At 43.0% G+C, this 26172-nt stretch overlaps 1 protein-coding gene across 1 annotated transcript in view; it reads left to right on the top strand.

Moving 5' to 3' along the window:
• Nucleotides 1–24022, top strand: part of Csmd1 (CUB and Sushi multiple domains 1) — a 1555368-nt gene extending 1531346 nt beyond the window's left edge. The window contains exons 60-70 of the mRNA XM_051170014.1: nucleotides 867–1040; nucleotides 1654–1827; nucleotides 3044–3117; nucleotides 5831–5942; nucleotides 8251–8430; nucleotides 9674–9718; nucleotides 12487–12648; nucleotides 15274–15386; nucleotides 16023–16110; nucleotides 18424–18556; nucleotides 23125–24022. Coding sequence (XP_051025971.1) covers nucleotides 867–1040; nucleotides 1654–1827; nucleotides 3044–3117; nucleotides 5831–5942; nucleotides 8251–8430; nucleotides 9674–9718; nucleotides 12487–12648; nucleotides 15274–15386; nucleotides 16023–16110; nucleotides 18424–18556; nucleotides 23125–23284 — 1415 coding nt within the window. The 3' untranslated portion in view covers nucleotides 23285–24022. The remainder of the gene's footprint in view (nucleotides 1–866; nucleotides 1041–1653; nucleotides 1828–3043; nucleotides 3118–5830; nucleotides 5943–8250; nucleotides 8431–9673; nucleotides 9719–12486; nucleotides 12649–15273; nucleotides 15387–16022; nucleotides 16111–18423; nucleotides 18557–23124) is intronic.
• The last annotated feature ends 2150 nt before the right edge of the window (nucleotides 24023–26172 follow it).

Below are 26172 nucleotides of genomic sequence, written 5' to 3'. Positions count from 1 at the left end.
TTGTTTTTTTTTTTTTCAAGTTATTTGGAGTGTGTGGTGGTGGTAGGGTCCAGTGCCTAAAAGAGTGCATTGCTCTTGTAGAAGAGCCAAGTTTGGTTTCTAGCACCCATATTGGGGCTTTGCAGCCACACATGACTCCAGCTCCAAGGGATCCAACACCTCTGGTTTCCTCAGATACCTGCACCCATCTGCTCATAGTCACACAAAAATACAAGTAATTAAAATCTTTAGAAAATTCTTATCCATAAATGAATGAACATTAGGGAGCAAACTCTATCCTGTCTCTAAATAAATAAATTGTGGATACCAGGAGAAAGTCTTACCATCTGTAACATAAATTTGAAGCCTTACTGATGTCACGTGACCAAGTCCTCCTTAGATTTGCTCTTAATATCAGGAATAGAATGATAAAGTTAGGAATTTTCTTTCTTTGGCTGTGTCTGTGACCAGCACAGGTTATTTGATCCTGTTTTATCCTGTACTACCTTGTGTCTTTACTTCATTGTTACTTTTACACTCTCTATCTGGGCTAAGAAAGAAATAACTGGAGAAAAACTCTCATGATGTTACTGTTTTGTCAGTAGTTATTGTGTTTAAAAAGGCTTTAGCAATTCAGGGGGAAGCCATGACAGGAGGCACAGTGGGAGATGTGGTTTAGGGACATGGGTACAGGTGTCCGAGCACTCTCTTAGGTGCTGTGGTTGTGTGATCCACGGTGAGATCTAGGGTGAGTGCGATGGCACAAACTGTCCTTAGAGCTGTGATAAGAGCCACTGTAAAAGATGTGGTAGGCGGGGCTGGGGGTGGGCATATATAGCCCTGCTGCCACGTCAATCAATGTTTGGCCTGTTTGTTCTTGGCAACAGCTGTCCTGTGCGGTCAGCCTCCGCTGGTGCCAAACGGGAAGGTGGAGGGATCAGACTTCCGATGGGGCGCCAGCATAAGCTACAGCTGTGTGGACGGCTACCAGCTCTCCCACTCGGCCATCCTGTCCTGTGAAGGGCGTGGAGTGTGGAAAGGAGAAGTCCCTCAGTGCCTGCGTAAGTCCTACGGCGATATGAGTCCTGTGATCCCAGACACTCAAGGAGCCCTTCCAGCAGCATAGTGATGTGTAACAGCGGTCAGAGTGTATAAACTTGAGCACAGGCATCCAAAAGTAGGTGCTCTTATGTGTCGGGAGTCCTTCAGAGTCTCACCATTAATACGTTGTAACAAGTTGGCTTTTATTCAGATACAAAGGCCAGGTCTACACATGCCCGGTCCAAGGATTCCAGAGAGTGAGTATCCAGCCACTTCAGTCAGGAGTTTATTATAGCAAACAATACAAAGTTACAATTTTTCTTGCAAGCAGAAGGTCAGATCCTGCAAAGCTTATTTACAGAAGCAGGAAAGGTAGTAAAAGATTTTAACCCTTAATAGCCCTTAACAGTTGAAGGTCTGATTTTCCCTTTATAGCTCTCTTAAGCACAGAGATTTAAAACCTTTCAAACATAGTTAGCCATCACCATATCATTAGCCATCGCTGTGCCTTCTCCTTAGGAATGTGCTGGTTTACTGCAAACACTGGACAATCCCATAGGAGCCCATGAGGATTAATACACTAGCCTTAGCTCAGACATGTTGCATGCTGACACGGCCTGTTTCTCTCCCCAGCTGTGTTCTGTGGTGATCCTGGCACTCCGGCAGAGGGACGGCTCAGTGGAAAAAGTTTCACCTTTAAGTCTGAGGTCTTCATCCAATGCAAACCCCCATTTGTGTTAGTGGGTTCCTCCAGGAGAACCTGCCAGGCCGATGGCACATGGAGTGGGGTCCAGCCCACTTGTATCGGTAATGCACTGTCACAGCTGAGGGTGTGTGTGTGGGGGGGGGGGCTGTACAATGAGGACACATTAGTGTGGAGGTTGTGACTGTGTCATTCATACACGGTGTCCTTGTGTTAGGGCTCTAAAGGGAAAGGCTTTCCCAGTGGAGGCATTGCAGCTCTGAGGGGAAAGGTTTGCCCAATGGGAAGTGTTACATCTCTAAGTGGGGGGTGGGGTGGGAAGATGTCATCTATGGAAGTGTTCCAGCTCTGATAGGAAAGATGCCCTGTCAGATGCTCTGTCAGTCAGCTTACACCTTTGTCACTGGGGAAGGAGAGTGCTGAAGGATGCAATTATCCCCATCCCCTAGCAACCCCCTCCCCGACCCCCAGCTTTTACTGAGACTCTTGTGCAAGTTTACAGTAAAGTATTTAATAACTTGAGCTTGGGCAATTTTCTAGGAAATCAAATTGTTTATACCTAAAACTAAAGGTAATATTAGAAATATTTTCCATAAAACTTTGTATTTCTGGCTCTGGGAATATTTCCTGCCACTTGGCTTTAAGTTCTGTATGGTAAATAGCTTTGTATTCACAGTGTCTTCCTTGTTCAGATTTCTCAGTACATCTAGGGAAAAAATTTAAAAAACCTTTCAAGCAGGATCTGTGTTATTTTGTACAGGCAACTGGAGTCAGCTACAGTGTAGCCATTTCTTTGCTTACATTCCATGTATTTGGAAAATACTCTGATGGATTTCCAGGAGCTTCTGGAAGCTTCCACTGGGATAGTATATGTGCTTTTCATTTTGAAAATTTTATCTAAAATATAGGGACTAATATGGGTGAACAACCGTAATGGCCAATAAATGTGTGCAGTACAGTAAATACAGTAAATGTGTGCAGTATCTGTGATGACCAGTAAATCTGTACAAACCAAAAGATCAGAGTAGAAAACAGTTGGAGAGACTTGAATATTCAGGAACAAGTGTCTGTCAGCAGAGGGACTTACACCAGAGAGTGAGGAAGAATGGGCTATTCTCAAATAGATGCAAATATGCAGATTAGATGTGAATATGCAAATCTACTTAAAATTGATGAAGCATCAAGGATTTCAGAGGAGATAAAGGCAGCCACTTACTTCAACAATTTGTATAAAATATCATATGCATTTGAAAACATTTTCTAAATTTGCAGGATTTTTCAATAAAGGCATGATAATTTATTTTTAATTGTGAATTGCAGATCCAGCACACACTGCCTGCCCAGACCCTGGCACTCCCCACTTTGGAATACAGAATAGCTCTAAAGGATACGAGGTACTTTATTTACATTTTCTATGTCCTGGATTCATGAGTCCTAGCCGATAGCAATCATGTGCACATTGATATTAGTCATTTTATATTTTGACATGGAACTTCTTCTAGGCCTTCTACACACAAGCCTGTGAACCTATTTGTTACCATTGTGCCAACGGCTATAGTAATTTCACTGGGAGGCACACATCATTCTATATTTTTGGTTTAGTGACAAAAAGGACAATTATCAAGTCAGAGTAACTTGTTACTGACACATGGAAAACTCCATTTGAGGACTGACAATATATAGTTGGAAAATGACACGCACGTCCAGAAAGAAAAGCAAAACCAGAAGAAATGCGTTCCAGCCCCCACGCCAAGCCTTGCTGTGATTTCCATTCTCTGTAAGACCTCAGAAAATACCTTGAATTGCTGGCACATGGATATCTTTTTGGAATGTCCGTTTGCCTTTAATATAATGTGCATTATTACTACACTTAATGGAATACCGATTCAAATGGAAGATGACAAGTTTGATCTGGCAAGAATCAACCATCCTCACTTTGATTTTCTTAAGTGACACCTGTCCCTCTGTGACATCACTCAGACACCCAAAATTAGCTGTACTTGGCTGTTTCCAAGTTAACTACCACACCAATTTGGAATAAAAGTCTTTTCTCTCCGCCACTTCATCCTGTCTCTCGGGAGAGCTCAAGCGTTTCCAGTTTTGCCTGTTCTGTCCATCTTTTTCCTTTTGTCACTTTTTGGTGTCCCGCAGAGCAATTCTCACAGTAGGTGGGTTGAATTTAGTAGAGTTTGTGTTCTGATCCAGGTATAGCCTGGGGCTTCAGATAAATGCTTTCGGATAGGGCAATGCTCAGGAGTTTGGAAAATAAATGGCTACCTGTTCTCATTGGCTCACCTTACTATTGGTCGCCTGCCATAGATGTCAGAATTTCTTAGCCTACCTGGGCATGACCTACAGTCACAGAGATGCTAGACGTACCCTGAGTCCTTAGAGCCACACACGAAGCTGATAAAGATGGAGAGATGCCTCAAAGATAATAGTGGACAGCTCCCAGCAGCATGCCTCTCTATCTTTTAAAAGATGCTGACATGAGGTGTTAAAGCCAAGGCTGCACCTGGGAGACGCAGCCTCCCCAGGCTCTCCTTTCTCTTTAATTAGAACCAGATATTTGCTGTCTTGAACTTGCTCTTAAGTTCTGGGATGCTCCACTTGCATGATGCGAATTGTGTAAGTGGAGAGAGCACCCGGATTGGCTAGTCATCTCCTGTTACATACAGTCACAGTTCAGGTCCCATGGATTCGCACATCAGGCTGAAGCTGCTTTACTGAATGGGTTCTGTGGTTTCTTCTGCCAGGAAATGACAAAACTCCTCCTCTCCCTACTGGTACATGCCTTCATTGTGTCACCAGGAAGCCTGAGAGGTTATATCTGGCCAAAGCCACCCCTGCTTGGAAGGAGGCAGGCTGTTATTTCTCTCCAGTTGGTAGCAGTGCTTAGTGAGAACTTTAAATAAATTTGTTTTTATGGATTATAAATTCCCACTTCTACTGTATCATGTGCTCAGAGCACACCCTGACCACATCTCTCAGCCAACACGCTGGCTGGGTTCTCATGGTTTTGAATATAGTTTTTCCAAAATCCCCCAGAGGGGAGGGGCCGGGTAAAGAATGGTTCAGGCTAGTGTTCCAGAGAAGACAAAGAACAGTTTAAAAACTTCTGAGATTCGTAGAAATGGATTTTTAAACCTGTGGACTCTTGCCTGGTGCACGAGGAATGCTGTGGACACGTCAGGGCCCGGCAGAGCTGTTTCACAACAGACAGCCTTCTCCTGGCAGTTGTTGCTCTGTCTTGCCTGTGTTTACATCCCAGGTATGGGAGTCATGCATATTGGGTGTACCCAGAGCATCACCATAGGTCATTATTTTTTAAAAAATGTGGCTTTCTGGAAACTCCCAGGGGCAGGAGAAAGAATGTAGGGGAAGCTCTAGGACTGGGTGGCTGGTGACTTTGGTTCAGGGCAAGGCTCCTGAAGAACACGGCTCCTGTGTGGAAGGACAGGAGGAGAGAAGTAGAGAGCTAAGGCACAAGCAAAGTCTCCAGATGAAGTGGGAGATGGATGGGGAGTTGTTCAGGCATTGACATGGTTCACAGATCTGGACCCATCCTGCTTTGGTGGATCCCAGGAAGGCACAGCAGGAAGCCCGAGTCCATAGTCTTAACAAAAGCAAGTCCTCCACCCCCTCCCTTGTGCTGTCTGTGGTTTCGTATATGTGGAGCAAAGGGAGAGAAAATAAACCAATAGGCATAAATAAAAGAGGGAGGCTTCTGACATTATGGAGAGAAAGCACACATTTGTTTGTATTTGTTGTTTGAGACAGGGTTGCAATCTAAACCCAAGCTGACCTGAAACTCAGTCCAGGCTCACCCTGTCTCAGCCTTCTGAATTACATCCATATGCCACCACGCTAAAACATACTCTCTCTACCCAAATAAACAACTGTGTTGATTGTCAGATCCTGATCCTGGTCCTTCCCTTTAGCCTCCTGGTACTCAGCACTTAGTCTCTTTTGAGTGTGATGCTCCATCATGCATCTAGAAGTGGTGTGAGGATCCCCACAGAGGCTCAGTAGCAAAGGTCCCTGTTACACTGTCCCTGGTTCTGGGGTGCTGTCCTTCCTCTGAAGACCTGTCACTTTTCTCTTCAGGTTGGAAGCACTGTGTTCTTCAGATGCAGGAAGGGTTACCACATCCAAGGCTCCACCACACGGACCTGCCTTGCAAACCTAACATGGAGTGGGATCCAGACAGAGTGCATACGTAAGTCCACAGCTGCAAGAGCTGCTGCCAAGTGTCTGCGAAGCGCTCAGCTTCTGGGGAGGCTGTAAAGAGACGTGGGGGTTGTTTATTTCTCATCCTCTAATTCTATTTTTTTTCCTTTTTTTTTATTAATTTATTCTTGTTACATCTCAATGTTTATCCCATCCCTTGTATCCTCCCATTCCCCCCCCCCCCATTTTCCCATTATTCCCCTCCCCTATGACTGTTCCTGAGGGGGACCTCCTCCCCCTGTATATGCTCATAGGGTATCAAGTCTCTTCTTGGCTACTTGCTGTCCTTCCTCTGAGTGCCACCAGGTCTCCCCCTCCAGGGGACATGGTCAAATGTGAGGCACCAGAGTATGTGAGAAAGTCGTATCACACTCTCTACTCAACTGTGGAGAATATTCTGACCATTGGCTAGATCTGGGAAGGGGTTTAAAGTTTACCTCCTGTATTGTCCTTGGCTCGTGCCTTAGTTTGAGCGGGACCCCTGGGCCCAAATCTGCCTATCATATTGTTCTACTTGTAGATTGAGCTAGAAATGATCATAATGAGTGAGTTAACCCAGAAGCAGAAAGAATCAAATGGTATATACTCACTTATATCTGCATACTAGCCCAAGGGGCATGTCCCACAAAAGCCTTCACTTACCAGGAAACTGGGACAGAGGGGAAGGCATCCTATTGGGACTCTAAATGAGAGACGCATGGGAGATCATCCTCTAATTCTAAATCTGTACATTTCCCAAAATGCTCCTGCAACTCCTCAATGAGTCAAACCAACCAGGCTGAGGGCTGGGTGGTAATGACAAACTTCAGCCCCGAGATCTGACACCCCAGAAACATCTGGGGAGGTAGAAGGAGTCAGCAGATGACAGAGAACTGGGTTCCCAGGGGCTGTGAGGCAAATGCCAGAAACTCAACACAAGGGAAGACTTCAAACTCAGCAGTGTTTGGCAGAAGACCCCTGAGCACGTGCTTATACTCCACTGACTGAGTCAAGGAGCCTATGCACTCAGCATGGCGGTGTAGCTAGAGAGTCACGGGAAGGTTGTAACAGCTGATCAGCGATGGGCAGAAGGAATTTTACTTTGTGATTCAATTATAAGAATAAGAAAGTGATGTAGGAATGTTAGCTAAGCGATTCGTATCACCCACCACTTATCTTAGGTAACCCTGTGCCACGCTATTGTTGAGCATAAAAGCATTAGTTGAATGCTTTGAAAAGTTATCGCAATGGCAGGCAAGGCAGGATTTACTGTGGACCTCTTTGTCAGAGTAATCAGGCATCACTTACTGCAAGGCTAACATATCTACCGCAGTACCCAGCCATGTGGAGAAGCCATGCACTGAGTGTGTGTTATATACCCACATACTCAGATATGCGTACGCATGTCATGAAGCTTGCTATAATGCAGGAATAAAGATTGAAAACTCGCTAAAATATCAACTATTGATAATACTTAAAGCAACTAAATTCACAACTGTAAAACTGTGAGCTTGTTTTATTTTCATCCTCAACTGAAGACTTGTGTGAGCATTACAAAATGAGGTTACTTATGGTAGGCCATTATTATTCCAACTTTATTTCTTCCCAAATGATATTTAAAAAAAAAAAATAAGAGCTTACAATTTTTTTTAACTAAACTGTTAAAACACATCAAATTTTAATACTCATTTAGTTAATAAATATCATTGAAGTTACTCGACAAGGATCAAACATCTTATCTGAGTATGTACTGGTCCGTGTACATTAGCTTATTGGAGTGGTTATTAAGAGTTTTTAAAGATTTATTTTCATTTTTCATTCATACGTGAGTATATGAGCATGTGCTACCTGCGTGCACACATGCACAGAGGCTAGAGGAGGTGTCAGGCCCCTGAGGCTGGAGTGCTAGTCGGTTGTGACCCACCTGACATGCTGGGGGACAAACTCAAGTCATCTAGGATAGTGGCAAGTTACCCTAAACACTGAGCCATCTCTCCAGCCGCACTAAGGACTCTTAATACGTTATGTCTCTTATATCATACCAAAGTATTCTGTTTTTATTAAAGCTAGGATCTGTTCTCTAAATTTATATGCATAATTATACATGTATATATATATGCACATCTATGTATATATATGCACATATGTACATATACATGTATTGTGTGTTTGTACATATTTCTCACATATTATAATCCCTAACTCCATATCCTTTTGTAGATGTTTTCTCTGTTAGTTCCTATAGACATATGTAATGTAGTAGTTTCACAAGGAACAGAAAACCATATTGCTTTTTAATAGGGTAAATGCCTTTTCAGCCCACGCCTGCAGGCAGCCAGAGACCCCAGCCCATGCAGATGTGAGAGCCATCGATCTTCCAGCCTTTGGCTACACTTTAGTCTACACCTGCCATCCGGGATTTTTCCTTGCCGGTGGATCTGAACACAGGACGTGCAAAGCAGATATGAAATGGACAGGAAAATCACCTATTTGTAAAAGTAAGTCCCTAGTCGAGGTGTAAGGTGCAGTTCTAAAGAGCAAAGGGGGAGCTGCCTCTGTGGTGGTCAGGCTAGTGTGCAGGTCAGGAGACCCTCAGGTGTCATTGTGATGTCCCATCAGTGAAGTGCTGACAGTGTTCCACAGCGCCCGGGCTCTGTGTCATGGATATGTGCACAGTGAGTGTCTAACTCAGGAGCAGAACTAAACGGATGCATAGACTTTGTTACTAACTGAATTTTGAGCTAAAAGAGGAAAGCTGCTCAGATAAAGAAAAAAACATGCTGAGTTAAGAGAACAATATATACACTATGATGTCAGAAAATGCATTTCTTTAAAATGAGATGAGTCAATAAACGTCATCAGCAATCTGAGCATATGTCAAATAACCTGTGTTATTTTTAAGGCCACATGCAGTTGGGTGGTGAAACACCTGTTTTTCTATTATTGATATTGGTTTTCCTGCTTAAAATTGCAGGCACAATTAGCATGGAAACAGTGCCTTTAATCATTCACCAATGAATAGGTTTACTAAGGGGAGGGTTAAGTCTGGGCTGGATCTGATGAGAGAGGCCACCAGCATCGGACCCAGCACACCGTATGTGACAATCGCTGAGCAATGTGTGTAGACATCTCAGAGTGCTAGGTACCCCAACTCAGCTAGAACTACCTGGAGCCCATTTATTCACAATTCTAAGTTAGAGTCTCACTCCTTATCTTAACTAGGAGATAACAAATATTAGAAAATAGCTTGTAGTTTAGTACAGTGCTATAAGAGCTAAGGGCTTAGAAATCTGACTTTGACCAGATTCAACAATGTCCTGGGGACATTCTTCAATATTAACTTATAAATGTGCAGATTTGGTGGGATTAGGAAAATGAGGGATTATGACATTTTCCTCCCTTGCGATATTTCCTGTTGGCGGAGGCAGTGTCCATTCAGAGGCTGTTAAGACGTCACCCTTGGCCACCCTCATTTGCAAGGCTCTCTATTGTAGCACTTTCAGTGCAGACCTCCACAGTAGAGGCACAAACATGGGGCCAAACACCAAGCTCAGCATTTCCACAAACACAAGGAGATTCCGCTGTAAATACCTGGGTCTAGAGTGTTCATGCATACAACCTTTTGTACATTTTTAAAAATCCAGAGAAAGGAGCATCACTTCAATTTGACATTTTTTTTTTCAACCTGATTCCAGAAAAATAAATGTTTTTGAAAATGATAATTTGTCTTTTTACTTGTAGGTAAAGGAGTGAGAGAAGTTAATGAAACAGTTACTAAAACTCCAGGTTCGTATACCAGATGAGTTCTAGCTTTCAGCCAAACCGATTTGTTCTCAGCCCTGCACATTGAAACGGCTTTTAGAATTTAAATTTCTGAATCTGTTGGTCCACCGTTAAGCACCACACCTGTGCACATCTCTGTTTCCTTCACCCTAGTGGCTGGTTAGTGGAATGTCACCACATTAAAAAGGAACCCTTTGATGTGATGACAGGGCTTCATTAGAAGACACACTGGGCGTTTTGACCCCACATGTGATATGATGGAGAGCCTTATAAATAGGGTTGCAATCCCCCTCCTTGAGGGAGTTAGCACACACAAGGCATTTGACAGCTTAAAAGTCATTATTTGAGCAGTTCAAATGTGGAGCCCTATTTTTTTCTTAGTATCTCCATAATTCAGGAATCCTCTGTCTTCTAGCCTGCCGTCATATATGGGCCTGTGCTAAATGTGTCACGTGGAAAACTCAATAGCTGCCATGTTGTTTCCAAAGAAAGGTATCACAGTTGGAAACCATTTGTACAGTGGATCCTGTTAGAAATTTAAATGTGCTTTGAATGAACAAAGCGTATCCTCATGTTTTGTTTTAAGCCATGATTGATTTTTCTTTTAACCAGAAATAGTAAAACTTTGCAAATATACAAAATTATTTGACTAGTACTTTCCTAATTCATGTTTTAGCCCTGGTTTCTTGGATACAAAACACTATTTCAGAATATACCTGGAAGGCTGTTTATAGGTCTGATAGCTCAAAGTGCTACGGGCTCCTTCAATTCTCAGTTGAAGGGGGAAAAAAACCACCAGTAGGAGTAGGGAACTCTCCCAGTCTACACAAAAGAAAAAAAATACACTTTGATCTTTTGAGTTATCTTACTTAAATATAACTAATAAATCAATGACAGAGCCAACACTTTTGCAAAGCAACATTTACTCCCGGAGAGCTACACATAATGTGCTTTTATTATTGTAGCTTTTAACCCTGATTTTTATTTGCTAGTTTTGTGTTACAGATGTTGAAATTTCTACAAACACCTTTGTGGGCACAAACATTAGCATCAGTATGCCTTTTACTCTCTCAAAGGGCAGTGATAATTTAAAGCTGGTGTTGGACAGAGTGGTCAATTATACTGTAGCTCAGCAACCTAATCTTAGCCTTAATCTTGCATGTAACCAGCAGTGAGATAGATAGTGGCATTAGAAGGACCTTACATGAAAGCATTGGATCTACGACTGATGACTAACTCAACTCTGAAACTGAGATATGACCTAAGCCCTAGGTTCTTCCTAATTCTGCACAGCCAGGCTGTCCTCACATGGTGAAGCAACCATGTCAGGCTCAGACCATGGTGGGTCAGGGCAATAGTTGGACCACATATAACAATGTCTTCAGCTAAGCATGCAGATTCTAAGGGGTAAATGTTTGCTTTAGAGATGACTGATTTAAGTAACATAAAGTAAGGTACTTAGTGGGTTTTGGTTAAAGTGAGGGTCTCTGTTAAGACCATTTATAAATAGAAATGTTTAATGTTGGTTATTTATAGGCATCTTAAATGCTTGTGCTGTTACATCAGCTTTTTATTAATTTAACTTCACTCCATTCTTATCTTTATCAGTAAGTTGGGTGTACCCAAGCCACAGGCCAACTATCAGATTGGATTCTTCCATTATGATTAATTTGCTAGTCTTGTTTCTGAAGTTTTGGCTGTTGAGTGAGGTGGGAGGATGGCACTTAGAGTGAGAGGACAAACATGGATGTAAGCATTTGTGTGCCTGTGACATCATCATCACCTGTCACATCATTAAATTTGCTAAAGGTTATATATTTACAGAGAAATAAATATTTCTCCCCAAAACCCCACCATTGCGGAGACCCATGCTGCCTACAGGTGATTTTCCCTAATTAAATACTAGAGACCTGTTGTAAGGTGAAGAGCGCTGAGAGCCTCTGTCCTGACATCAGTGGGAACTTACAGGCTGTTATTACACTGTTCAGTTTTGTATTAATATCATCAGGAAGGCAGGAGTTTATGCATGACTGTTGCCAGGAAGCCATGAAAATCAAAGTTAATATGTGTAATAAACACTGAAACCTAAAGAAAGATCTCAATTCCCTTTATGCATATTCCTGTGGCAGAGGAATTTTGTATTAAAGACTCCCTGTCTCTTTTGTTGTCTGCATTTAAGCAACATACATAAAAGTGACAGGTGAGATTGTCATGTCTGCCTTTCAAATTACTGTTAGACTATATTTCCCATAGAAATGTAGATAGAGTACAAACTATGGGTATGCTTTCTGTCTTCGTAGGGCAGGGGCCATCAAATACTGGAAAGGGACAATTTCTTGGGAATGGCGCTCCTGACAGATTTCCCATGGCTGTCAAAGAGTAACTCTGGAGGCCAGTGGTTTAGCAGCCGTGGTCAGGGGTCGGTCGAGTGTATCTCTTACTGGCTAAAACTAATGCAGGGCTGGGAGAACCAAGTCACTGAGCCCTCTGTACCTGGCACGTCCATCAGTTCCAGCACACCCATGCTTCTAAATGACTTCCCAGAGAGCAGTGAGAGCCTCCCCACCTGCCACAGACTCGGCCTCCCTGTTTCTTTTGTGCTTTGCACACAATCAAAGCACAGTACTCAAACTTACCCTCGGCTTTATGCTGTCCTTAGCTGTGTTTTCTTACTGAGGCCTTGTGTCTTAAGTCTCCTTGTGTTTAAAACTTGCCCAGATTCCATGCCTGTGCCTGCCATAATGCCGATCTTTCCCTGCTTCCACCAACAGTTCCTTCCGATGTATTTTTCATCCGCTCAGTATGGAAGGGATATTATGAATATTTAGGAAAGAGACAGCCAGCTACTCTCACTGTGGACTGGTTCAACGCAACCAGCAGCAAGGTGAATGCGACCTTCACCACAGCGTCACAGGTGCAGCTGGAGCTGACAGGTATGTGGCCTGACACCTCCTTGGAGAGGGCCTCAAGCTCATATTCTTAGATGTTACTGGCTTTGCCTACATCGAATGTTACTGCGGTTCTCAGAGACTGTGGTCTGTTCCTGTCAGTTCTTCTTTCCAAGGATTATGCAGCTGATGTGGGAATGGGCCTTTTTTCTTTCTTTTTTTTTTTTCTTTCTCAAAATTACATGCGTGACATATTAAATTAAGAACCCCCATTCGTATGCTGAACTCTGTGGCTCGGGGTTGAGTTGTTTTGCTGTCTTGATTCTTGACTCGCACGGCCCTTATGAGTTTTGTCGCCCAAAGGTTAATATGAGGCCTGAATAACAGAGCAAGCTCTGGTGTAAGTGTCAGGCAAACTTCAACGCTCGGGGACTTCCTTGAAGTATTGTGGGCTTCTTACATGGATGCTGTGGTGTAAGAACTTTATTGTATGTTCTTCTAAGAAAAGAGAGAGAGAGAGAAGGATAAGAGAGACTCGGTCAGATAGTCAGTCTGAGGAAAATCAAATGACTTCCACACGGGTCCTGGTGAACAGCTGGCAGAACCAAGCTTCGACTGGAAACCCATAAGGGCAGAACCACTTTTTTGTAGGATGGACTTTGATATGTTGCCATGGATAACACAGGAATCATTATGTAGACCAGGCTAGCCTCAAACTTGCAGGGTCTTTGTACCCGGGCTCCCCTGTGTAGGGATTATGGCTATGAACCACCACATCTGGCTTCTAGCATTATTTTTATTACCCTTCTCTTACAAGGACACATTATTGTCCCCAATTAACTCCTTAAAGCGCTTAAGATTGTGTTGAGTGAGGAGATATGTCCAGTCAGTCTTAATGAGTTTCTAAAATACATCATAAATGAAAGAAATGAAGGGTTTTTTTTTTTTTGGCTTTTTTGAGATAAGGTCTCTATGCCTGACTGGGAACTCACCCTGTTGCCAGACCCCTGCCTCCCTACTGTTGCGAGTATACCACTACACCCAGCCCACGTGGAAATTTTAAATATTTAAATTCCTTATTCTTCCTCCTCAGAGAATTGGGAACTTGGTATTTTTTTTTTTTTTTTTTTTTTTTTTTTCTTCAATGAAGTTCTCCAGTATGGGGCTGGGGAGCTGGCTCAGTGGGCAAACCTTTTACTGTCCACCATCAGGATCTAAGTTTACATACCCAGAACTCAAGGTGACTCTCTGTGTGGTTGCTTATGTCTGTAACCCTAACATTGGAAGTTATAGATTGGGGGATTCCCCAGGACTTGCTAGCATCGAGACTAGGTAAAATGTTGAGTCCTGAGTTAAGTGAAAGGCCATGTCTCAGAATCAAGTTAATAGAGGGATATATACCCAACATCAACTACTAGCCTGCATTTGAGCATGGACCAGTAGGCTCTCCTGTACACACACACAAAGAGAGAGACAGAGAAACAGAGAGACAGAGACAGAGAGACAGAAAGAGAGGGAAATGGGAGAGAGAATACAATCCAGTAGGATTAAAGCCTTCTCTCCCCACAGACTAGTGTTGGGAGTTCAATGGCCTGGCCCTGGGAGGTGTTTGAATCCAGGGACCCCCAGGCTTCCCACTGTGAGACATCTGAAAGGGAATGATTAGAGGGAGGAGGGAAGGAGGTCCTCTCTATGGAGCACTTGCTGGATATGTGACATTTTTCGTTCTTCTTGCTTTTTTTAAAACCATGAAAAATGTCATGAAGACAGATTTGATATCTCTCCCTGCAGCTTTTAGAACTGGGGTCCAAGTTCAAAGTTTTGGAGGTTGACTGCATGAAAAAAGATCACAGCATTGCCTGTGGTAGGAAAGGTGCTTCCCAGAGCTGGGATCACGTGGTCTCTTGTCCACTGGCAGAAGGGTCCCTCCCACTTGGGTGTCTGCTGGTGGAACTCACTCATGGGACGCTTCTTTGATGGACTGATAATGAATTAGTGCCTTCGCTGTTCACTGTTCACTTTATGCATCACGGCTCCTAGACCCATAGCTTCTCTGCCTGTGGGATGTGACAGGTTCAGCACCATTTGGCTAATGTTTATTGTTTGTTTATTCCACACTTGCCAGCACAAGGCATCTTTCAGTCACATCTCTCAGCAGCATGGTCATCTCCATGTATCTATAGCTGACAGGTACAGACACTTGGTTCCTCTGCCAGCCTCTCTGTGCTCTCCTCAAAATCCCCTTACCGTGATGTTTTTCCTATGAACAGGGCAAGCCATCTCTAGAAGGTTGTGAACTAGAGGTTTGAATTAGAACTGTGTTTTGAATTAGAGTTTTGGTCTGTTTGCTTATAAAATTAAGGGTGTGTAGAGAAAAGAAAATATGAAGGAAAATGCACAGGTTTGAGTTCATATTAAGGTTTTGTTGTTGGGTAGCGAGTTAGTGGACTGTGCTATATGTTTGACAAAGACTCAAGGACTTCAGTAAGTAGTGAACCCCCCAAACTCACAGAGGTAAAATACTGAGGTTCAATTTTCAAAGTAAAGCTTGTGTTTAAATGTTCTGCTGTTTGTGACCATGATTTCCCACCATGCCTGTTCCTTATTGAGTGGCCCAGTCATCGGCACTGACTTCCTCAGTGTAGGACTGACGACTGTGACTTCTTTCAGGGGTCTACAAGAAGGAAGAGGCCCACCTGCTTCTGAAAGCCTTTCATATAAAAGGCCCAGCAGATATTTTTGTAGGCAAGTTCGAAAATGACAACTGGGGACTTGATGGTTACGTAAGTGCTTTATGAAGTTCTTCCCATGTTCCTCCCACTTTCAGGTCTGCGCAGAGAGGTTCGTGAGCTGCTGAGAATTATGGGTAGGGGGGACACTGTCCATCTCTTAGTAACTCAGAAGGGACCCCTGAAGCAGCATGGTCATCTCCATGTATCTATAGCTGGCCACCGTACCACATCATGTGATACAACCAAATGTCCGAGATGAGAAATAAGTTGTCCCAGAGTTAGGGGATCGTTGCTGCTGAAAGAAAATAGATTCTTCAGTCTAGGCTATGCTCTGCTAATACCACAGCTCTCAGCACTGTGGGTATTCGGAGATTTGAAGACCACCTAGAAAGTTCGCGGAAGGCTCCAAGGAATCAGGATCTCTGAAGAGAATAAGCTGGCATGTTCACTCAGTGTCTCTCTCTGCAGTTAGTCATTTGTTGTTTTCCTGGTCACCCTCTGCAGACAAAGTCAAACAGCCTCACGTGATGCTCTCCAGGCTGAAGTTCATCAAATTGATTCCCCAATAATGCACCGTGTTCCCCAGTATGGAAGGTCATTGTCATGTGATTTTGTAGAATGAGTGTTAGTAGCGATGTGTGGGGGACAGCTAAGTTTCTGCCTCTTCTTTTATGCCTTGCATACCAGGTGTCCTCAGGACTTGAGAGAGGAGGATTCTCCTTTCAGGGCGATATACATGGAAAAGACTTTGGGAAGTTCAAGCTGGAGAGACAAGGTAAACTTACCTATTTTTGTTTGTTTAAAGAAAATATCAAGGGCCTTTAAATGATCCTACTGAAAATAAACTGGAAAGATGACTCAAGAGATTAGTGGAAGTAACGGAAGTACCAACAGGGATTTAAAAATAGTATTTTTATTAATTCTTTGAGATTTTCATACAATGTATAGCGTTCATCCCTTCTCCCACATTACACCTACCTTCCTCCTACCTCCCCAACTTCAGAATGACTCACTGGGTTAGACTAGAAACAGTGCTTGCTTTGTATACTCTGAGCACTGTTCACACAGAGACCTTTATTTGTGTCCACCAACGAGAAAGCTGAAACATTTGTGAAATGAGATTAGCAATGTATTTTTTTCCTGAATGGCATAAACTGCTTTACGTACTTGCACACTGTCATCACCACATGGATTTCTGTGGAGAAGAATACTGCCATGCAGGCTTTGATCACAGACACTGGTGACTGCCATTGAGGTTACATTCACAGGACTGCTATCCAGATACCCAGGGGTCCTGAAAGAAAGAGGACGCCAACCTATAGGTTACTGACAAAAATAATCAGTGAGGACAAGCCATTATAAAACATTCTCTCTCCACCATCCCAAATTTTGTCTCCTAAGCAGAAGAACTTGAGTGTCAGCAGTGGCCACACATGCCAGTGAGCTGCTTCAGAGACCATGGGGATGTCAGGGTTTAATCATACAGTGAGTGATGGAAGCTCTCATTGACTGGAGCATGTCTTCTTCATATTACTCCATTCTGTTGTTAACAAGACATCTTTATTTTCCTGGGATGGTGACCTTATTGTCAGAAAAAAACAAAACAGTTTGATTTAGAAAATAATTTGGATCCCAAGTGAGTCTCCCTTTCAGCTAATTAGAAATGCCAATGTTTTAGTGATGTCCCAGTGGCCAATGTTCATTTAAGAATGCTAGATTTAAAAAAAAAAACTTTTAAAACATAGATGAAAATAATGACCTCCTAATTTCCTACAGCCATCAGATAAGTCAAAAAAAGGTGATTATGGTTGAATGGACACTGAAGTCAAGTTAATCTGAAAAATTACTTATATGGAAACATCCACAGGAAACTTAGCATTAACTGGTTCCCACGGGGAAAATGAATGAATTCCCAGTACACACAAATTGAGAAGAAATCTGTGAACATGATAAATCTGAGCATTTGTTTGTATGTAGAATGCACAGAGGGCTCCATATCACAGAAGCTAATGACCAAGCCAACAGCATAGGAAGGGAGTTGAGTATAAGTTTCCCAGATTATATGCAAATAGATAACAAGACCAACAAATAGATGTAGGATATTGTGTGTTAGTTTCTTTTCCAGTTACTGGGGTGAGATATTCTGGCAGTAGTAGCTTAAGGAAGAAAGACTCGATTCTGGCTCACAATTCAATTTACAGTCTATCATGGCAGGAAGTGAAGCAGAAGTTTGTGGGAACTGGACTCACAATCAGAAAACAGAAGAGTAATAGATTCCTGCTCAGGTCCCCTTTTTTACCTATACAGTCCAAGATCCCAGCCACAGTATTATGCTACCACCCATTTTGGGTAGATCAATCAGGATAATCCCCCACAGGCATCCCTAGAGGCTTGTCTGACAGGTCATTGTATGTATCATCAAGCTGATAGTTGACAAGAACTATCCCTGAGAAGATTAGTCACCAGGGAAATAGAAATTACAGCTCTATGGAGACACTACTTTTCAGGCACTACCATAGCTAGGATACAAACCTAAAATCAGCATAGACAAAGAGGCAGAGAGCCTGGAGTTCAGATTCTGCCAGAAGAACATTCAGCTGTATAACTGCTGTGAAAGCAACATGCAGCTCATCAAAATCAGACACAGAGTGACACAGAGAGAGAATGGTTCCCCTACTTGCCAAAAGAACTGGAAGCATGCTCCTACACATATGTCCCAGGTGCTTCTGGAATCACTTTTTATCATCACTCAAGTGGAAATTTCAAAAGTCCAACTAAGGCATAAGAAAAAAAAATGTGGTACATACATTGGTACAATGAAATATCAGTCAAGCATTAGAAAATAATAAAAGTCCTGATGATTGATATAGTAAGGATCACCTGTGAGCCATGAGGCTAATTGAGAAATTTCGAGGATTCCATTTGCATACCTCCACTGAGAGCAAGTTCGATGAGCAATCTCCGGGAAAGAAGACTGGGTTGCTTTGCCATGGGATAGAGAGTCTTATTCTTGTGTTTATTTCTTAAACATATAAATAACAGACACTCCTTTGACTAAGAAATATACAAATTCTTTTTTGTCTTCTAGATCCTTCTAATTCTGATGTAGATTCTTCAAATCATTACCAGGGCACCAGCAGCGGCTCCGTGGCAGCTGCGATTCTCGTTCCCTTCTTTGCTCTAATTTTGTCAGGGTTCGCATTTTACCTCTACAAACACAGGTACTGCAGAGCTGTGTGTGGCCTCCAAGTGTTCTTGGTGTGGTGTTTTGGTTAGAGCAATGCACATGTTTTATACTGCCAAACAGTTGTTGCAGACTGCTTCCTTATATATGAATGCATAGTCTCTGGGGGTTTCTGTTGATGATTTTTATTTTGTTCTGTTTTTGTTGTTTGATTTCATTCAGGCACACCTAAGTAATTAGCTTAAAAGGGCTGAATGACGGGTCTAATAAAAAGCATATACTGGTAGCCAACTGTCAAGATATTAGAGCTGTGACAGAGTTGCATCTTTCCAGCTCGAGAGGAAAAATAAGAGGGGAGAGGGTTTCTGTAGCCCTTTCACTTCTATGAATCAAACAGATTTATATATTGTTGACAACCTTCTTCCTTCAGCAAATTAGCAAAGTAGTTCTTACTCCATCTGGGTAGTTACCTGTGCCTGCTCCCCATCCCTAAGAAAGAGGCACTGACATCTACTAACCTGAAAATCCTTATTAATGGAAAATTTTCAAAATTTAGGGGTTCTGACAAAACTTGAATAGATGGGTTCCTTTCTTTGGGGTTAGTGTGCTTGCACACAACTAAAAAAATTGTAGGTAGGCGAGGTATATACCTACATTGATGGAGCACTTGTGTAAGATGCACAAGACCCTGAATCCTACCTTACTCACTGCATGCCTGTAATCCCAGCATTTGGATGTGAAAGCAGGTAGACCAGCAGTTCAATGTCAGCTTCAACTACATAGAGAGTTTAAGTTTAGCCTGGACTTCGTGAGACCCTGTCCGAAATGAACAAGTGAACACTGGTTGTGAGGAACCCAAAGTCTTCATGTATATTTTCTCTGTGTGGATTATGTATTTCAAGAGAAACTTTTTCAATGCCAAGTCACTCCAATGTTCTATTTGAGGTTTCTGAGTAGTAGCACTTTATACGAATAGCACAGCTATGGCCCCCCAAAACCAGTTAGTCCTTAAGTGCATCACAGTTTTGTTTACATAATGCATGAGTTTCTACTTAATCTTTGTATACGCAATGAACTTCTTTAAATGTATACTGCCTTACACTTAAGAAAATATGAGGTCCTAAGGCTATGCATAGTTTGTAGCTATGTCTTGCTTACCTGTGGCTTTCATTGCTCTTGCTTTAAAAACACAACTCTAGGAAAGAAATCCCAGATATTTGCCGCTTTCTGCATGGCTTGGTCCTGGCACCCTCACTCGGGGTAAGGGGATGAAGAAAGAGCAGATATGAAGATACCTGCACAGAAAAGCTGGGCCAGGCATGCTCAGCTGGAACAGCACCATCCATGCAATAACTAAGACCCTCTGCATATTTATCACACACAGCATGAAGGGCTGGGCTAGCTCATCTTGATAGGAGGTCTCTGTCTGGGAGAGATCTCAGGTTGCAGTCATCCTAGAGGAGGAAGCTACTGGATTTTGCACACACTGTGAACATTCACACTTGAACCAAAGGAAGGTTTTGCTATCCCTCTAAGCATCACCCCTAAGGGGAAGGCTGGGACTCTCTGGTGCTTCTGCGTCTAAGTCCATGGGTCCTTCATAGGTCTGTGCCCACATCAAACAATACCAATGTGCAAACGGCTTCCCCTACTCCCCACAGACATGCAACTATATTGTTATTGTTTATTTTGAAGAATAAAATACTATCCTAGGCAACAATCCTGGAGACTTAACCTTTCTTTCTGCTGATTTTGAAACTGCCATGTGTCCCACAGTACTATGGCAGGAAATACTTTTCTTTTAAAGAGGCAGAAATTAAAATGTGTCTTGCTGTGGAATTCCTTCAGTGTTGTCAGCAACTGCAAGGATTCATAATCTCTCTAAATTCCTTTTCACCCACCTAGTGACCTTACCACAAGAACAGGTCTAGCCTGTTAGAATGCTTACTTACCTTTTGACCCTGTTAGGGGTATTGCAAGCTTCTATTCCTCTCTCAGCCCTGAGACCAGCTGCACAATTCCCTGTGTGTCAGATAGCCAGGCCTCAGGCTATCAAATGTCTTTGACAATGACAATATTGTACATCCATCTATATCCATCAATGAGTTCAATGAGTTCTTATTATATCTGAAGTCCAAGACAGGGTAGCATGGGTATATTTAGAACATTCCAGAATCTGACTGTAAACCCAGGAGCTTCCAAGCAAGTCTCAATGGTCAGGTAGTTCCATGAAGTGATGTGAAGAATGTCTCCCACACTGAGTCACCAACTAGACAACCAGCTAGCAATGGACCACTGCCTTCCCCAGTGAGTGGAGCCTTTGATGTCCCTGATGGATCCCTCACCTCACACCAGACAAGCTGTGAGGGGTGCACGGTAAAGAGAGAGAGAAGCCAGGTTTTCCTCTCAGGCTAACATGGGATACAGCAAGGCCACTGTGATGAGCAGTTCCACAGGATCTGTTCTCTCTTGCTCTCTATTTCCTGGTCATTTAAGGAAAAAAATATTTCTGAAAAAAAAAAAAGAAAGGACACAGAGAACCAGCATCCTGGCCCCTCACTAGATAACTTTCTTCTGAGTTCTTGCTCTGAGCACGAAGGCTTTTGGGTTCTCTTCCCCATCTTTGAGCTCCAGCAGACAGACATTCCTTGATTAAACAGGTGGGCATTGCTTCACAGATACCTCAAAGTTGCAACAGGCTAGAGTCCTTTTCCTTCATTCCTATTCAGAACAGGTTCTCCAGATACAGAGACACAGCCATGCATTAGCCATCGCTCAGGGAATCCTGCTGAAGAGTGGAGAAAGGATTGAAGGACTTAGAAAGGGTCAAGGACACCACAAGAAATCCCACAAAATCAACAAACCTGAACTCACAGGGGCTTACTGAGATGGAGCTGACAAATAGGAAGCCTGCATGGGTATAACCTAGGCCCTCTGCATACATGTTATGGTTGTATAGGTTGGTGTTTTTATGGGGCTTCTAATAGAGCAAGTAGGGCTGTTTTTTTGACACTTTTGTCTACTTCTGGGACCCTTGCCCTTCTACTGGGTTGCCTTGTCCAACCTTAATATGAGGGGAGGTGCTTGGCCTTACTGCAATGTTACGTGCCACATTTGATTGCTAACCATTAGAGACCTGCTCTTTTCTGAAAGCAATAGAGGAGACATGGATAGGTAACAGGGAAAAGGTATAGACTAGGAGGAGAGGAAGGAGGGGAAATTGGTCAGGAAGGTAATGTATGAGTGAATAAGTTAATAAAAAGCTGGGTGTGGTGGCGGCACCTGTAATCCCAGCACTCAAGGAGGCAGAGGCTGGTGGATCTCTGAGTTCAAGGCCAGCCTCGTCTACAAAGTGAGTCCAGGACAGCCAAGGCTACACAGAGTAACCTAGACTCAAAACAAACAAACAAACAAAAAACAAAAAGAAAAAAGTAATAATAAAGGAGAAGAGATAGTTAGCCAGAGCCCATGGTCCTGATTCAACCTGCCTAAATTGGGATAGATTTCTTGCGTAGTGTATCTGGGGCTACAGAGGTATTATATATACCTTCTTTTAGTTGATGTGCACATACACGTGCACATGCATACGTGCATCTCTGTGCAGGCCAGAGGTCTACATTAGGCCTCATCTTCTGTAGCTCTTCACTTTTTTTTTAAGGCACAATAATAGCTCAGTGAACTTGGAGCTCACCAATTTGGCTAGGATGGCTGTAAGCCAACGAGCTCCAGGAATCCACCTGTCTCTCCTCAGTGCTGGGATTACAGCATCTGCTTTTTATGTGAGGATTTGAAGATCGGTCCCATGCTTGTGAGCAATTATGTTATCCCCATGTTTACACTGTTTACTCTAAACCTCTCCTTTAAGCATGGACTGTAAGTACAGCGCTTCCTTTCACCACAAATTATAAACATGTTTTAATAGTGAACTTTATTTCAAAAAATGAGCTCTTTTTAAATGTGTATTTTTGTTTTATGTATGTGTGTTTGCCTGTGTGCATGCATGTGAACCATGTGTATGCAGTACCCATGGAGTCCAGGAGAGGGAACTAAATCTCTTGGAACTGAAGTTATAAGCAGGTATAGGCTGACATGTAGGTGCTGGGAACCAAATCTGGATCCTCAAAACCTAGATCTTTTAACTTCCATCTCCCCGGCCCCAAATTGGCTTATTTTTGACCCACAGAAAAAAATATTACATTGTAAAAGTGACCAGAATTCAGTGAGTGCTGATAATGGTGATGAATGTATTTGGCATTGACATGGCTTTGAGATTCCCTCAATGCACAGGGTGATCATTGATCTCACTGTGGCGAAGATTGGTGACTTCACCAAGTCCATGCTGCCTACTGGCAAAAGAAGGTTTTCCAGACCAAAAAGTTCCCTGCCTGCTGCCTTTGACATCTTCACAGTTCCTCAAACCTTTATTCAGTGCGCAACTACCAATTTTTAAAGCATCAACTGTGGCGAAGTAGCTATGTCCCACTCTGTCCATAACCTTACAGGAATACTTCCTGCTGAGAAAGCATGTAGACTGAATGGAGGCTGGGATACCAGCCTGTGCTACTGCCATTAAGGGTCTGACTGTGTACTCTCTTTTCTCTTCAGAACAAGACCAAAAGTTCAATACAATGGCTATGCTGGCCATGAAAACAGTAATGGACAAGCTTCATTTGAAAACCCCATGTATGATACAAACTTAAAGCCCACAGAGGCCAAGGCTGTGAGGTTTGACACGACTCTGAACACAGTGTGTACAGTGGTATAGCCCTCAGTGCCCCCTAGGACCTATCCATAGCCATACCTCTGATGGACAAGCAGTAAAATCCTTTGGTGCCATATACCACCCTCCCTTCTACTCTTGCCTTGCTGCAGCAACCTTGGCCATCGTCTGCTGGCATAACGCAGTGGGAATTTCTTCTCGGTCACGATCAAGTCTTCTGAGGATCAAATTGCAAATACATCTTCATCTGGATTATAAAAGCCTTGTTGCTGCATCCACCAGAAACCAAGACACCGACAATGGCGAGGGCAAGGAAGACTTCAGAGTCCTAGAGACAGGTGGTACTTCATGCCTCTGACTTCTGTGTCTCTGTGTGGCCAGGATGCCTTTGGATGTAGTCTTCTGAGCACATGGATACATCCTTCAGGTGCAGCGACAAAACGGTAGCAACTTGATATGTGTTTTGTGTGGTTTTTTTCCCTTTTCTTTTTAACCCTATTCATTGGACATGAATTCTCTTCAAAAGAAAAGCCTTCCTGAAGAAAACAGCTTCTGGAAAACGCACACAGGTATACTTGCTTCACTCTGCCCTGCCTGAGACATGAGCTCTGAGGATCTTCAGGCCCCCTTGGGCATCCATCAACCACTAGGGATGTTTGCAGATCTCACAGCCAGAGCTGTTCCATCCCAGAAATTTTTGACACTCAACATTTTGCACTAGTGTGTTAAAAACGACTGAGTCTGATTTTTAAACAAACTATTTACACAGGGTTTATATACATTGTACATAAGCATTTTCTCATATTGTACTGTCAAGCAAAAATGCCACCATGAGTCAAGTTAGAGGTGTAAGGTAAAAAGTATCCCCAGATGTGGAACAGGTGTTGAAAAGGAGATAGTACTGGTACTTGCAGAAGTTATTTTATTATCACTGCTATTAGCCACATTTATATGTCAAATTCATTGCCTACTTCTGGTAGTTGAAATCAAGCCTTTTAGTTCCCTTGTTTTCACACCTTCACATGCGTGCAACTATTGTCTTCACTACACTAATAACTAACCGGGGTCTGTAGCAATGTCTGTTTTCCATGTACAGATGTGAATAGTAATTTATTTTGGGTTAGCTTATGAACTCGTGGGTCTCAGTTCACAGAGCAGTCTTCCTTCTGTTGTTTTCTTTCTCTGTTCTGTAACATCACCCTCCCACATGGCACTGAAAGTCTATCTCCCAGCCACACCCAAGCTCAGAGGAATCAAAGGGGAATCAAAGTCAAAATCAGAATCGGAAGGGCAGGTGCTGTTTGCACACCCTCATGATGATTGCTTTTATGGATTTGCCTTTCTTGCAAAAAAAAATTATTGTAGTGGTTTTTCACACACAAAATTCCTTATGATAGACTATTATGATATAAATAAGATAGGTGGCATGGCCAACAAGGATAAAATAAATGGCCTGTAGAGACAGCAAGGCCAGAGAAATGTCTGTAAGAAATTTAGAGAAGATCATGTTTATTTTTATTTATATTTGTTTGATAAAAGTATTTTTGGAAAGATGATGCTTATTTTATTATTTGATGTTTCATGCACAGTCCACATGGTAAAAATTCCTCCCCTTTGCACATCCCAGATTTGCACTGATACGTGGGTCAGGATGTCATGCTGATGTTCTGTTTGCCTTGGTGATTACATCCATGCCTAGCTTTAAGACAGATGGATCTGTCTATCTACACGATGTTTAAATGCAGGACTTCCCAGAGTGCAGAGGGTAAAGGAGCCCACAGGGGTATCTGCTTGCTGCTTTGGACATACTGCATTCTCAGCATCCCAGAGGCCCCACTGGGCTCCCTCAGCCTGCTCTTCTTGCAAGGACTCTCTGTTGTGTATCAGGGTTCCTGACCTCTTTCTGGTGACACAGTGTCCATTGGGCTCCATATTGCAGGAGTCCATGTCCCAGGAAGGGGTGTTGGCATAGGTTCCTCTGGCCAAGCCAACAAATATCCTTGGGGTTCCTCTGTATCCACAGAGGTTCGTTATTCAGATGATGTCAACAAGAGTGTAATCCTAACCACACACTGAGCCAAAACAAAACAGAAGATGTCAGAAGGCCCGAGGACCATAGTGCGCAAGGGAGAACAGGGTTACTATAAATATTAGATGTATATAGAAACACACAAACACACACACATATATATATATATTGTACATATCTAAGTTTGAGTCACTCAGACTAGGTGCAAAATGCTGACTCTGAAGTCTAAACTAACATCTCTCTGTCCCCACACCCCTGGCCTCTTTGCTGGACAGTTTCACTAAGAAGACTTGATTCAGACAGGGCATGCGTACATGCGTGGAGCCACCACTATCAGACCAGTGTCCTTTTCTGTTGTGTGCAAACTGACCCACGGCTACCAGTCTGCATCAAGGTATTTAAAACCAACATACCAACACTGAGTGGCACTCTCAGTTGAGAGTCCACCCAGCTCAGTCCTTCCTAGGCTCCGTGTGTGTGTGTGTGTGTGTGTGTGTGTGTGTGTGTGTGTGTGTGTGTGTGTGTGATGTTTCACCAGGTCTCAGAGGCATTGAAGACCCAGCAGGGCAGTCAGGAACACCTTCCTCAGTGAGGTATGAAAAGACTTTTCCCTGAAGCGCCCAGAGCACAGTGAGGAGACGCGCTGTGTGTCAGGTTATGTGCTTCAAAGCTGTTCAGCTGTTGCTTGTCTTTGCCCATCTTGCCTTCTGGCTAGCTGCAATAATTTTTTTCTTCTGTAAAATATTTTGTAAACAACAACAACAACAACAAAAGCTATTATAAAAGGGGGAAAAAGAAAGCTGGCATTATGATCAGGAACACCACCCATTGTCGCTGCCCCACCCTCCTGCCCCTCCACACGCTGCTGTCACAACGTAGGTGCGGAAGACCTTTTTGTACAGAG

This window comes from Acomys russatus, chromosome 27 (assembly GCF_903995435.1).
Source record: "Acomys russatus chromosome 27, mAcoRus1.1, whole genome shotgun sequence".
Taxonomy (NCBI): domain Eukaryota; kingdom Metazoa; phylum Chordata; class Mammalia; order Rodentia; family Muridae; genus Acomys; species Acomys russatus.
Note: the sequence above shows the minus strand (reverse complement) of the source record. Positions and strands in the feature narration are given on the sequence as shown.